Raw genomic sequence first — 14,824 nt, 5'->3', positions numbered from 1 at the left:
TGATGATTAGTTAGTGGGAAGAACAGTCTGCAGCCACTATAGATCACACTTTTTGCAGTGGAATAGCTATCTGGGGTGATAGCTAAACAAACTACATTTCTATGTGAAAGTAGTCCTGCTATATACATATTATCCATACGTAGACACCATAGCACATGCTTCCAAAGTAGAAGTTGCCCAGCAACATTAATATTGCCAGGGAGATCGATTCTTGTGAGTGGCTGTTCACTAGATTAGAGCCACTTCTGCTGGACCTGATTGCAAGGAAAATGTTCTACAGGTAACAAGAATAACAAAATCCCATTTCCAATAGGAAAAAGAAATATTTGAGAGTCCGGGAAAATACCATTATTGCACATTTCTCTGGTGATTCAGATTCTCAAAACAGGTAGGTTTTCATTTAAAATATGTTTTTATTTGTAAAATATTATTATATTCATAGGAAAATAAACAAAGACATACAGATTTAAAATTTCTTACAAAATCTATTCAATCTATTTAAAGAATATTTACCCCAGATTTTTTGCTTAAATCATATATACACTCAGGTTTCAGTGGAAATTGTACCAGTCCAGCTGAATAAGTTCCCATTGTTTCTTAATATATTTACAGATATATACATAGGTAGGTTAGCAATCTCTGTGACATAGACTATATACAACATACACATCCGTGCACAAGCAATGAAAGAAGTCCTGCTATACATTATCCATACGTAGACACCATAGCGCATATTTCAAAAGTAGAAGTTGCTGAGCAACATTAATATTGCCAGGGTAGAATAGAGAGATTGATTCTTGTGACTGGCTGTTCACACTTGCCAATGCCTTCGAAATATGTGTTGCACACTCAGTGGGATTTAGGTCCACAGCATTTTTTTTCCTAAAAATATCAAATTGGTTCAATAACCTACTTTGGCCCAAAAATAGGCTTACTATTTCCAGTGCCACCTTTATGACACATACATCTGGCCCAAGAAAGGCTGGAGTTTGAAAATGCAGAAAATTAAAAATAAACAAACACACCCATCTTCTAAAAAAAAATCATCACTTTATGCCCATGGAGCATGTCCCTTAAAAGGGCCAGTTCATCAGTCCAGTGCACCCCACCATCTCTCTGTTGGGAATCTTGTTTGCCAGCAAACATATTTGCAGAGAAAGTGAATTTTTTACTGGAATGAAAATGTTTCTTCATCTTATGCATCACCAACTCTCCAGCCACTGGAATTCTTTCCAAACTTGTAGACCAGTCTCCTTCCATCCACACGTTCCAGGATTTCACGCTTGTAATAATACCTGCAAGAGAGAGGGAATAGTTATTTTGTGTCAGTCTGGTCACCGTTCCTACCAAAAAGGTTTCATGCATCCTTAACTAATTTTTTTTTAAAAAACAGAAAAACCATAATTTTATTCAAAATCTGCAATCTCTTGACATGGATCCAAAAGGATTGGAATCCATTTGGAAATTCTTCTCCAAACTAGGGGATGCACTTCAGTCTGATAGGCATTCATGGGCTTCACTCCTGAGCGTTCACAAACGTCAACTACGGAGGGGTGCTCTTAGTCCATCACTGTCCCACCATCCTGAAATTCTCTGCTGTACGTTGTCTTGGTTTCACACTATCCTGGCCTGAGGAGAGCAAGCCGGATAGATCTCCCTATTTAAAACCACTGTAAAACTTTTTTTGTCAATGAGCAAACAAGAAGCTGGGAAACCAGGAGCTGCTAATAAGCACTGGCTTTGCTTGTGACATCCACACTGTCGTCGACAAAAACTAAGTTTCCTGTAAGATCTGTTCACCTCATGGCTCTGCTGAGCTTCTCGTAAGTCATGCTGCTGTTTTTCTTTTTCTCTCCCCAGAGCTGCGCGACTGCCTCCGATTTAAGAAACTTAAAGATCCCTTCAGACCGATCTTCCCACTTCAGGAGGCCATTGTTGATCTCAGGATGGAGGAGGATATCCCTGATAAACTCCCAAAGGTGTGTGCCTCGTGGGGCTGTGAAAAAAAAAAATCAGTAAGCACATTTAAATAAATCAAAAAATGTTAAGTAAAATAAAGACACATCCGAAAGCAAATACGGATATAAAATAAGGGTCCCATTACACCTGGACAGTATGAATGGGAGCTGCCTCACCACAAATTCTCCAAGGTAAACTCAAAAAATTTAAGTTATTTTGAAAACCTAGAAAACTACTTCAGGGCATCTCACCAGAACTAAAATATTTCACAGTACAATCCACAACAAATTATCATGTAGCTCCATGGTTACACAGAAAATATGTCCTGCATTGAAACTGCTCAGACAAACTGAGTAACCAGCTGAACCTGTTTTTGGTTATTTAAGCATGGGCGGGGCTATAACAATGATTCATGGGGGGGGGGGGTGTGAAATCAAGTATATGATACAGGCAGATTACTGTTTGGATTAAAGCAAAAACAAGTCTTATTCCACCTCTGAAAGAGCCAAAAATCACTAATTTCTCTCATCTATAACAGGTTTGAATAAATTGTGTCCAATGAAAGGAGTAAATTCAAGCTGCTTCTTTTGAATGTGAGGAGCATCAGGACAAGCTCACTTACAGTGTTTGCTTCGCTTGGTTTCTGTGCAGTTCCTTTCTTCTTTGCCTAGCTTCCTTGGCCTTCCTCTTCCTCGCTTGGGAGCCTTGTAATCCATGGTCGACACTTTTGGGAAATCTTCTGCATTTAAAAAGACAGCAGAAATATTAGACCCTTAAAAATGGATTTACTATCAGATGAACTGAAATATGGAATAGAACTGTGAAGATTATCTCAGATACGCCAACGGGAGGCCCATTTACAATGAAGCCACCAAAAGAATGTGAATTGGTCAAACAAAAAGCAACGGAATGTTAAAAAGGTTTAATTGAAGACATTTGGTCAATGCAACAAGCAGTCAATTGGGCTTTATGTAAAGTTAATTTCAATGTTATAAAGAATTCATATTTTATAAATAGATATTGAATGCAGCAATAGGTAAGCTCAAAGTTCTTTCACCTCTAAGCCCTGGATTCAGGGCTAGTAGTGGTAAACAACTTTCAACTAACATTTTAAGAGTTATGGACTCTTCTTGGGCAACAGGTCATTGTGTCTTCACTGACATTACAGGAGATCAGTGAGACCATGATCTTACTAGCACTGCCCATAATACTGGCATAAATGGAAAGATGCCTGTGCAAGACTATTGGCTGTAGCTTGAGGATAAAGTTACTAGATGTTTTCAGGAATGGCCGGGCCCGACTTGGGAGCACATGGTGTACTGGGCAGAAGTCAGTTTCAATGCACTGACTGATAGCATAAACAGTACACCCACAATGGAAGTGTTCACCTTAAAACAAATAAAAATCTTACCATTCTGAATTCTGTATTGCCCGTGCATTATTGAGTGATCAAAATCTGATTCACTTCCACCGGAGTCTGGAGAGCTGGGAGACTGGGATCCTGTAATACATGCAGTGTCAAATGTTACATTAATTGTATAGCTCAAATTCAGTCAGCTAACTTACATGGCTTACTTGACTTAATAGAACACTATTTGCTGAGCAATATCAAGTGAAATCAACTGCAAAACAAGTTTTTGATTAACTGATTTGGAAGTCTAGAAGAATTTTTATTACCGCAATAGAAACAAAAAAATAGAGAAAGACCTAGAGAAAGAACTGATTAAGCATTTGGCTTCCCCCTTCCATTTTCTACCTCACAAAGGCCTGGCCTAGGGTTGCAGAAGAACTTCTTTCTTCACTGTCTGCTCAACAAGGTACCCCGAACTCCTTGCTTAAGGAATTGTTTCAGCCCAGAGGGGAAGTAAAGGTCATGCGTGGAATTGGTTCACTGAAGGAGAATGACTATGATAAACACACAGCTCAGAATGGCCTCAAGTCACCATGGTAACATGCCTGTCTACGTCTGAATTAGAAGAAATAGTTCCAATCAATAAAAAGGAACAGAACCCATTCATTTTCCAAGGATTTTCAGTAGTTCAGCTGGATTATCTCACTGATCGTGCAATTGGCAGTGCAGCTAAAATTATTATTAAAAATATTTCTTTATTTTCTTGGTTATCTCAATTTATTTGTCAAGTGCAGGCACTAGCTGAGCTATGCTTTTGATAGGAGGTTAGTTTTATGCACTGTGCATTATAAACAGCTCAGAGAGTGTTCATTGATACGGGCTAATTTACCTGGATTGGAGTCATCAATACTATATGGCGATGTGGGGGCAGATTCATACCCAGGATCACTAGGTTGGAAGTCTGGCAATGTTTTACAGTGATCGGGCAATTCTTCATTGTCAAGTTCATTCCAGGCTAGGAGCAAAGGAAAGAATAATGAAAATACCAAACACAATCATTATATCTAGATACATTGCTCCATTGTATTTACCAAGGTCAAAGGCAAACGTATATGGCAGCTGGCATATACATGAAGTCAAACTCCAACTTTCATAAAGGGAAGTAGTTGGCTCCATCTCCATTGCCAAAGGTGGTGGCAATTTGCACCTCCTGTTTCACTCATTTTATTTGTTCTGCTTTTCCTGCCAGCCCTGAGTCTTTGCTCAAACATTGTAGCTGCAGATCCCTCGTGCATGTCTCATCAAAGATGCAGCTCATAAATCACCAGGGATTGAACTGCAAAAGTGCTGCAGGTCATCCTTCACTTCTCTCAACTTGGCTTTTAAAGTTCAGTCTGGACACTTCGGCAGAAAAGAGATCAGCTGGGCTCTTGAGGTAATACTCGGTTTTTGCTAAGGAACACAAGATGTGACTGGCTTATTTCTGAGCTCATTTGTTCTCCTACAGGTCCACATGATGAACATTGGTTCCTCGAGAACTGCACATTACACACCCTCTTTCTGGATTTATCAAAGGGTATCTGGGTATCTGGTAGCACCCTTATGAAAGTCAGGAGTATAAAGCACAGAGACAAATGACTATCTGGGTCAGCTGAAAGTTCAGTGTAATTATCAATATACATGAAATGCCACCAATCTGGTCTTTGTATTAAAACTTTCATAAAATACTTACTAATTTTTGTGTCCAGGAACTCGTACTCATTGCAGTCATCTGGGAGAATACTTTGCAAGAAGATGTCACTGAAGTCATCGGGTATCAAATCAAAACCTAGCAATGACACAAGCTAATGTTAATTTGATTTTTTTTGGATCATATCTGTCATTATTATCGTTTTCTCACTACTGGGCAATGTTTTTTTTTTCTGAATGGCCACAGAATTCACAGGCATTGCCAAGTAGCAAAGTTTTTAAGTAAGGTAGCTCCATGCAAAAAAAAATAGTGTCCTTGTCTGTTTAAAACTGTTTTTCGTGGTTATCGGGGTCGTTGATAATCCAAATGATAAACTGTTTCGTTCCCGATTTACCTGAAGTTATATTTAACCAATAGCAGTACTAGCATTAGCACCTTAAGAAGTTTCTGCACTTCCCCTTCCAATTTGTTTTTTGAGATTTATATAATGGACGTGCCAGTAGATAAACATGGACTTTATAAAAGGTGATTGTGGGCCAGTAAGTCCTGCTTTACTTACTGTTTTTACTTAAATCCTGATGGCTCTTGTAGAGTTCTTCCCCCAGTGGACCAAAGATGGACACAAGCTGGTTCTTGGTCAGTGTAAGGAGGGTGGCGCCGTCCATGTCACAGAAGGACAGGTCGATGTTGCTGGCATCGTACTTGTGTTTCTCGACGTGGTAGCTGATCCACTCCAAGACGTGTTGATTGCTCCATAACTGGGGGTCGATTTGAAACCAAGAGGTGGAATCTGGGCAAAGTCAAACAACCCAGTGAAAGGGAGCAGCGTTAAAAGGAGCATCGCTTGTAAAATTTCCCAACCCTGCTCCAGTGTCTACATAAATTGACAGTCCACATTTCCACTTACATCGACAGGGAAGTCTAAACAAATACGAACACTGAACACTTTGTTTGCTTGGCGCCAACAACACAGCAGCTGCGCAGCGGTAACCTGTTCTGAAGTAACTGCCGGGTGCGAACAGCAGCAGAAAGCTAAACAGTGGCTGGTCCCATAAAAAAGTTATCCATTCCTATTATAATGTAATATTCTTTGAACACTGTTCACCGGAGCGACAGGAGAACATCAAAGCAAGCGCCAACAGGTTCGACTTTCCAGTCAAATCGCGCCGACCTTTCCGCAATAATCTCGCTCACGGTAGTGTGGTTCACCTCTGAGTGCCAAATACCCCGACACATTCTCTAAAGAGTACGCCTTCCACTGTACAACCTGCATCTACCGCCGTTCCCGCGGTTTGTCACCCACCCTCCCACCCCGCTGCGCCGGCAGTCCTTTAGTCTTACCGGGTAGATCCATGTTTAGCATCGGACCAAGCTGTTCCCTGGCTCCCGTGGGGAGGGACTGGTTGTCTTCAGTCTGGTACATGGAGCGCATAACATCAGTCAAGATATTGCCAATGCCGTAGCTGGAAGCCATCATAACGCCTACAGAGAAGAGACAAGGAGTCCCGCGTAAACCCACACATCTCTCCACACTTTCCAACAACATCGTAGCACACAAACAGTTAAACTCTTCCATTAAAATAGACGCCAAATTAATAAATAAAGGCTCCTACACTAATCGCTGCGGTGCCAACCTGTAAAAAAAGATCTACCTGCAAAAGGTGCTTTAATTTAGCAGAAGCCGGGTTGTAATCCGTACGCAGGGTGTTCCTCCACACACACACACACAAAATGATCCTTGTGAACTTGTACGGGTGCAGCTGCTGCGAGATCCCACTTACTACTTCTGCCTGTCTATTTATAGCCTGTCTAAATCACGTGCTGCTTTATGGCCACAACCCTCCACCTTGAGGGGAATTCCTACAAGATGTAGAGCCACGGTCACCTAGCCAGATTTGCATAAAAAGGAGAGAGGAGGGCGAGACTGAAGAGTGCAGCATACCTGGAGACTGGCCAAGCTGCCTGCCTAGTGCCGGGAAATCAAATCCCTCCCCATTAATCATTGCCAGAAAGCTCAAATCAACAGATTGTGTAACGTTAAAGGTGAAAAGTAGCGCGGTTGATTCATGGGAAAAGTTACTACCCTGATTCAACTGGAGTCCAGCACTTTATTTTCCCCCTTGTCTGAAATAAACTTTCGAAAAATTGTTAATATTGGTCCTTCGATTTGTTCAGCCGATCGATTTCAAACGGCAAGAGGGGTTCCTCCCACACAGTGTGGCTGTGTGTGTGTGTGTGTGTGTGTGTGTGTGTGTGTGTGTGTGTGTGTGTGTGTGTGTGTGTGTGTGTGTGTGTGTGTGTGTGTGTGTGTGTGTACGTGTGTGGTGTGTGTGCACGTGTGTGAGTGTGTACGTGTCTGTGTATGACTGTGTGTGTACGTGGCTCTATCCGTGCGTGAGAGAGGGAGAGAGAGAGAGAGAGTTTCAGTGAGCTGCTCCTCCTCGCTCCGGGTCAGACGCTTCTCGCTGCACCTGTTCCAACATGGGTGAACAGGTGCATGGACCTTGGCGCTGCACTCTGCTGCCCTCTCATGGCAGGTCTGGGCCAGTTTACCTCTCGACTCTTGCTGAATCGTGTCTGATCTGATGTGAATCGGTCGCAGTGATTGAAGGTTTCAACGCCACAAGCTTTCACGGGAGAGGGTTCCAGATTTCTGTCGGCTTTTATGTGCAAAATCACAGTAGCTCGTGGGCTAGAACATTTAGAGCGAAGGGATTTGAGAGGGAGAATGGGGAGTAATCTTGCTCCCAATGTTCTTGTTGCCCCAGTTGAGTAATAGAAATAGACAATATTGGAAATACCCAGCAGTTCAGATAACATCTGTGGAGAGAGAAAATATAATTAACTTTAAGGTCTTCTGTTGCGCTAATTCCTACACTCATACCGAAAGCAAATACTTCCAATCTGTTCTCACCTGCAGGTGGGTCCATCTCTAACTCTACCTTTGCTTTTCTGAACTCTTTCTGTCTCGGGAGAGAAGATGTAGCCAAACATCAATCACAAACCGGCAGACTCCCACAGCCACATGGACTCTGGTTCTTCCTCTCCTTCTAGCCGAATGTTTCCATTCTTCTCATTTCTCTGGGCTCCACCGATGGAGCTTTCCACACAGATGCCTTTCTGATGGTTTCCTACTTACTGAACGCTGGCTCCCCCTCTACCATAGGTGGCTGAGTCTTTGTGTCCCACATGTCAACGCTTCTCATCCCAGATAGAGCAGGGAGAGAGTTGCACCCCGTCAGCCCTTGACGCAGTGGATTCCACTACCAGCCCTCCCCTCCCCTCCCCTTCCAACGGGACAGTTCCCTTCAGAACCGAAGGTGCTCTTCCTCCACCAACCGCTCCACACCCCTGTCTCAATGGTGTCTTCCCAAGCAGTTGCAGGTGATGCCACAACTGCTCCTTTACCTCTCCCCTTCCCACCATCCAGTAATTCAGACAGTTCCTTCAGGTGAAGAAGCGACTCATTTGTGCTTCTTCCAACCTGGTGTATTGCATTCAGTGTTGACAATGTTGTCTCCTCTGCACAGGGGAACAAGTATCACATCGGTTAACTACTTAGCAGCATTCCCTCTACTGGTGGCTGGACTTTTCCAGTAGCCCCCATTCTCCATTCCACTCCCACGCTGATCTGTCTGCAAACCCTTGTAATGTTAAAATAAGAGCCTAAGGTTCAGCACATCACCTTTTGGCTGAGAATACTGCAACCTCCTGGGCTCAGTATCAAGTTTAACAATCTCAGATAACCCACGCCTGTGTTTACATCAGTCGTGGCCAGTTCTACTGTAGAGTTTCCATTTGCATTACCTACTCACTGGTTCTGAACATGGGGAAATCTGCTGCACTCGCCAGAGCTCTGACCTGCCCCATGGCTTTTGCGTGATCTGGTATTGTTTTCACTAACAACTTTCATTGACCAGGTGGCTTCACCAGCTTAACGCTGGCACAACCCTGACCTCACCACATCGGAGGTGTTCCTCTTTCCCTATCCATCCCTCCCCGTTCTCACTAAAACTTAAAAACCAAATTGTTTTCTCAGTTTCACAGTTCTGACAAATCAAATTTGACCTGAAGCATACATTTAGTTTCACTTTCCGCAGATGCCATCCGACCTGCAGAGCATTTCCCAGCTCCTTCTGTTTTTGTTTCAGATTTCCAGCGTCTGCGGTGTTTGATTTCTATTGCTGGATCCATTCTAACGGATGTGGAGTTCACCGAGCAGATCACAGCTTGGCATTCTTTATATCTATGAGAATCCAAGTCAAGTTATGTCACCTTCTACTTCTGAAAGCATCAGTGATATCCCAGCCAGTCTTTGGTATAACGCATCTCAAACGTACTATTTGGGATCAGTTCTGTTTCATTATCTTGAGCTGTGGCTTCACTGTGCACGTACAGTGCCTGCCGTTGTCACTTAAACGCAGCTTGAACCCCCCCCCCCCCCCCCCGGACATTTCCTCTTCTCCCCTCTTCCATCGTTCAGAAGATACAAAAGCCCGAAAGCACATACCACCAGGCTCAAGGACAGTTCCTACACCACTGTTCTAAGACTATTATATAGTTCCTTAGGTTCCTTAATGCTGTTATAGCCAGGGGTGGTAAAAGGGGACAAGGTACCACTACCTATTAAATGCTCCCAATGGCAGCACCTCAGACAGCCTCTGACAACCCAAGTCCAGCTCCTGGCCTGCACGTGTGGCTCAGCTACTAAGCCTGGCAGGACCACTTCCACTGACAGGAGAAGGGGCAAAGGCCGGTTACTGGTGCCTTAAAACCAGTCGCTTTGGTCGGAGAGGTTTCGTCAGCCCTGGCTGCAAATCATGTAGGAGAAAGAGAACTCTGATCTCAAACCTCCGCTGCCTTGCGGCTATACCCACTCATGGGGAAGGCTTCAGGAGTATATCCTGAGGGAAACGTCCAGAGTTAGAGACCCTAAGTCAGTCCTATGTTGAGTTCAATGCTGACTGGCAACTCCTGTGAGGCCACTGGTGCCAAACTTTTCCATCTCTGCCGTTCCTTTGGATTCATCAGCTGCATGGAGAGGGGGGAGTTGCTTCTCATATTGTACTACCCATGCTTGCATATCTAGACAGCTAGGACACAGTGGTTGACCCTGACCCACAGAAAATAGTTCCTTAGTTTCAGAAGTTGGACTCTTGAACTCATAACCTTCCTCATTATGATCTTAATGTTCACCTGCACTGCACTTTCTGTGTAGCTGTCACACTCGATTCTGCATTCTGTTGTTGTGTTACTTCATTCTACCTCAATGCACTGTGATCTGAATGAACACCATGCAAGACAAGCTTTTCACTTTATCTCGGTACATGTGACAGCAATAAACCCATTCCAGTTCTAATTCCAATGAATGTTACTTCCTAGCCAGAGCAGATGAAAAGAAAATCAAAGTGATACTCCTGGATAGGGGAGGTCACAGTTCATCACCAGAGTGGGGGCTTAAAGGTGAGGCTTTTCCACCTAATCAACTCTCCGGGTCTAGTGTCAATGCCGAGTGCTTTTTGCTCAGGGTTAGCATGGGTTAATCTTGTAGAATCTGACAGAACAGTTAACTGCAAGATTTTCAGAGTGCAGAAAATCAGTCTATATAGTGTTGATTCCTTCATACAGTGCTTGTATGTTGTGAATGGCCAAATTATTCTACTTACTTAGTGAGCAGCTCTGACTGCCGGATCATAGGAAGGGTATGGTTAAGCCAGAAATAGCGTGGAAGAGGCTCACGAGGATGTTACTGGGTTTGGAGGATTTCAGTTGCAAGGAGACACCCTGCATTGGTGGGAGGGATGAATGGAGCTTGTTCTGCTGTTGTAGTTTTGTTGTTTGTTGTGTTCTGCGTTGTGGGCATGGTATGTTGGTGCTGCGGTGAGTGATGACACTTGCTGCCTGCACTCAGTGCACCCTCGGCTCTGTAGGTTGTTAACGCAAAACAAGCAATTCATTGTATCTTCTGATGTCAGCCTCATCATTATGTGCCGTGTCGTATGACGTGGGCAATCATAGTCCCATGACCATGGTTGTTCTTGGCAAATTTTTCTACAGAAGGGGTTTGCCATTGCCTTCTTCTGGGGAGTGTCTTTACAAGACAGGTGACCCTAGCCATTATCAATACTCTTCAGAGATTGTCTGCCTGGAGTCAGTGGTCACATAATCTGGAATTGTGATGTGCACCAGCTGCTCCCATGGGGAAGAGGGGTGCCTGAGCAGGTGCTACACCTTGCCCAAGGGTGACCTGTAGGTTAGCGGAGGGAAGGAGGGGAGGGTGCGCCTTGCGCCTTGTTTGGTAGAGATGTATCTCTACCCCGCACCCAATTTTGAGAAGTAAATCTAGATCTTGAGTATTGTGATTGAGTAGGCTGGAATTGTTTTCCCTGAAGTGAAGGTGGGAGAGAGATGACATGACATGACAGAGGCACATAAAATTGTGAGAGGATTAGATTGGGTAGCTCGCCATAGTCTGCTTGCCGTGGTAGGGGTTTAAGATGAAAGGGAGGAAGTTTAAAGGAGAAAGGAGGGGTAACTTTTCCACACAAAGATTTGGTATCTGGAATGAGCTGCCACAGGACGTGGTGGAGACAGGAACGTTCAAGGGACATCTTGACATGTCCTTGAATGAGGAGGACATAGCGAAACATAACACAAGCTAGTTGGATTAGTATTGATAGCATTAAACACGATGGACTGAGGAGCCTGTTTCCAGTTTGTTCAAATCTAATGGACTACATTTAGCAAATAATTTTACATTATTTGTGGATAACTTTGAACTCATTTTACAGGGCACATTATGTGACCAGCTGCCTGTATTGTTGATGCCCTGACAAATGATAAGGAAGCTTTGCCTCTGAAGCACCTGTCTGAAGCAAAGAGTATCTCAACACCATTGGGGTATTCTCCTAGAGTTAATTTACGGAGATAAATCCTGCAAGCTGTAATAGTATAATCATTAGATCACTCAAAACCTCTTAGCCAATCAATCAGCTCTACATAGCAATTGAAGAAATAATAAACCATAGAACAAGGGTTCAAAGGTACAGTTTAATGTATACAATATACATCCTGAAATGCTTTTTCTTCAGGTTGGAGACAAATTACTTTGGATTGCCACCACTATCTAAACTCCATTGCAATAAGATTTTTCACAACTAGATTCAAGATCAAGATCCAAGATTCAAGATTATTTGTAATACATATATCAGAACAGACAGTGACATGTGTCATTTACAGAATCCATTCGAAAGATGTGCTGGGGGCAGCCCACAGGTGTTATCATACATTCCAGGGCCAACATTGTTTATCCACAATGCTCGGCAGAACAATACAAAACATGACAAGCAACAAACAAACAAGTAACAGGAAAAACAACAGCCCCACTCCTCCCTCCCAACCATACAGAGGCTTTAACCCCAGGACCGGCCTCCAGTTTCATCCCTCACACACACACACACACACACACACACACACACACACACACACACACACACACACACACACACACACACACACACACACACACACACACACACACACACACACACACACACACACACACACACACCTTTAACCCCAGGTCTGGCCTCCAGCTTCATCCCTGTCACCCCCACACACACACACACACATACCTTTAACCCCAGGACTATTGATGCACCATCAATAACTCTCTCTGAGACGTAAAGGCGAGATATTGGCTTTTATTGACTGGAAGAAAGAACAAGCAGTAGTTGACCACCATACTACATCCTGGAGACTGAGGGCCGGGCTCAGACCTCAATCGCCTTTATACCGGGGTCTGTGGGAGGAGCCACAGGAGCAGTCAGCGGGGGGGGCGTGCCCAGACAGGTATATGTAGTCACATTCACCCCCCCCCCTTTGTTTTAAAAGAGAGTCCCCATGTGGCGAAGTTTCTTACAAGTATATTTACAGGTTAAGTCTATCAGGTGGTCGAATCTGTCGCTGCGATCTACGTAGCACCGGCTGTGATTGCACAGGTGCCGGTGGTGGTGATTGCACAGATGCCGGTGGTGGTGATTGCACAGATGCCGGTGGTGGTGATTGCACAGGTGCCGGTGGTGGTGATTGCACAGGTGCCGGTGGTGGTGATTGCACAGATGCCGGTGGTGGTGATTGCACAGGTGCCGGTGGTAATTGCACAGGTGCCGGTGGTGGTGATTGCACAGGTGCCGGTGGTGGTGATTGCACAGATGCCGGTGGTGGTGATTGCACAGGTGCCGGTGGTGGTGATTGCACAGGTGCCGGTGGTAATTGCACAGGTGCCGGTGGTGGTGATTGCACAGGTGCCGGTGGTGGTGATTGCACAGATGCCGGTGGTGGTGATTGCACAGGTGCCAGTGGTGGTGATTGCACAGATGCCGGTGGTGGTGATTGCACAGGTGCCGGTGGTGGTGATTGCACAGATGCCGGTGGTGGTGATTGCACAGGTGCCGGTGGTGGTGATTGCACAGGTGCCAGTGGTGGTGATTGCACAGGTGCCGGTGGTGGTGATTGCACAGGTGCCGGAGGTGGTGATTGCACAGGTGCCGGTGGTGGTGATTGCACAGATGCCGGAGGTGGTGATTGCACAGATGCCGGTGGTGGTGATTGCACAGGTGCCGGAGGTGGTGATTGCACAGGTGCCGGTGGTGGTGATTGCACAGGTGCCGGAGGTGGTGATTGCACAGGTGCCGATGGTGGTGATTGCACAGGTGCCGGTGGTGGTGATTGCACAGATGCCGGTGGTGGTGATTGCACAGGTGCCAGTGGTGGTGATTGCACAGATGCCGGTGGTGGTGATTGCACAGGTGCCGGTGGTGGTGATTGCACAGGTGCCGGTGGTGGTGATTGCACAGGTGCCAGTGGTGGTGATTGCACAGGTGCCGGTGGTGGTGATTGCACAGATGCCGGTGGTGGTGATTGCACAGGTGCCGGAGGTGGTGATTGCACAGGTGCCGGTGGTGGTGATTGCACAGGTGCCGGAGGTGGTGATTGCACAGGTGCCGATGGTGGTGATTGCACAGGTGCCGGTGGTGGTGATTGCACAGGTGCCGGTGGTGGTGATTGCACAGATGCCGGTGGTGGTGATTGCACAGGTGCCGGTGGTGGTGATTGCACAGATGCCGGTGGTGGTGATTGCACAGATGCAGGTGGTGGTGCTTGCACAGATGCCAGTGGTGGGGATTGCACAGGTGCCGGTGGTGGTGCTTGCACAGGTGCCGGAGGTGGTGATTGCACAGGTGCCGGAGGTGGTGATTGCACAGGTGCCGGTGGTGGTGCTTGCACAGGTGCCGGAGGTGGTGATTGCACAGGTGCCGGTGGTGGTGATTGCACTGGTGCCGGAGGTGGTGATTGCACAGGTGCCGGTGGTGGTGCTTGCACAGGTGCCGGAGGTGGTGATTGCACAGGTGCCGGTGGTGGTGATTGCACAGGTGCCGATGGTGATTGCACCGGAGACGGTGGTTGTGCTGGTTCCGGCCTAACTGGAGCTGTCAGCCCACTAGGCGTCAGTGATCCCTCACGCGTGTGCGAGGCGCCTGGAATATACGCGTACGAGACGCCCGGTATATGAGTGTCGTGAGGAGTCTGTGTAGGGCTCGGTGTGCACGGTGTCACCTCGGGTACAGGGTTCAAAGGCAAGAGCTGCTTCAGGGTCTTGGGGGTCCAAATCCAATCTTCTCCAGACGTAAAACGGTTTCCATGTTTTAAAACTTCCAGTCAATAAAATTGATGCACCATCAATAACTCTCTCTGAGACGTAAAGGCGAGATATCGGCTTTTATTGACTGGAAGAAGGAACAAGCAGTGGTTGACCACCATAC

At 45.6% G+C, this 14,824-nt stretch overlaps 1 protein-coding gene across 1 annotated transcript; it reads right to left on the bottom strand.

Annotated features, from left to right (window-relative positions):
- Positions 1-393: 393 nt before the first annotated feature.
- Positions 394-6,804, bottom strand: elf3 (E74-like factor 3 (ets domain transcription factor, epithelial-specific)). The gene is made up of 9 exons (XM_073054051.1): positions 6,653-6,804; positions 6,342-6,482; positions 5,560-5,790; positions 5,043-5,138; positions 4,200-4,325; positions 3,371-3,460; positions 2,582-2,698; positions 1,801-1,996; positions 394-1,295 (listed from the first exon to the last, which is right to left on the bottom strand). The coding sequence occupies exons 2-9, from the start codon at positions 6,475-6,477 to the stop codon at positions 1,196-1,198; spliced, it is 1,092 nt and encodes a 363-aa protein (XP_072910152.1). The 5' UTR covers positions 6,478-6,482; positions 6,653-6,804; the 3' UTR covers positions 394-1,195.
- Between the last annotated feature and the right edge of the window lie 8,020 nt (positions 6,805-14,824).

This window comes from Hemitrygon akajei, chromosome 8 (genome assembly GCF_048418815.1).
Source record: "Hemitrygon akajei chromosome 8, sHemAka1.3, whole genome shotgun sequence".
Taxonomy (NCBI): Eukaryota; Metazoa; Chordata; class Chondrichthyes; order Myliobatiformes; family Dasyatidae; genus Hemitrygon; species Hemitrygon akajei.
This window is presented reverse-complemented; position numbering and strand designations above follow the sequence as displayed.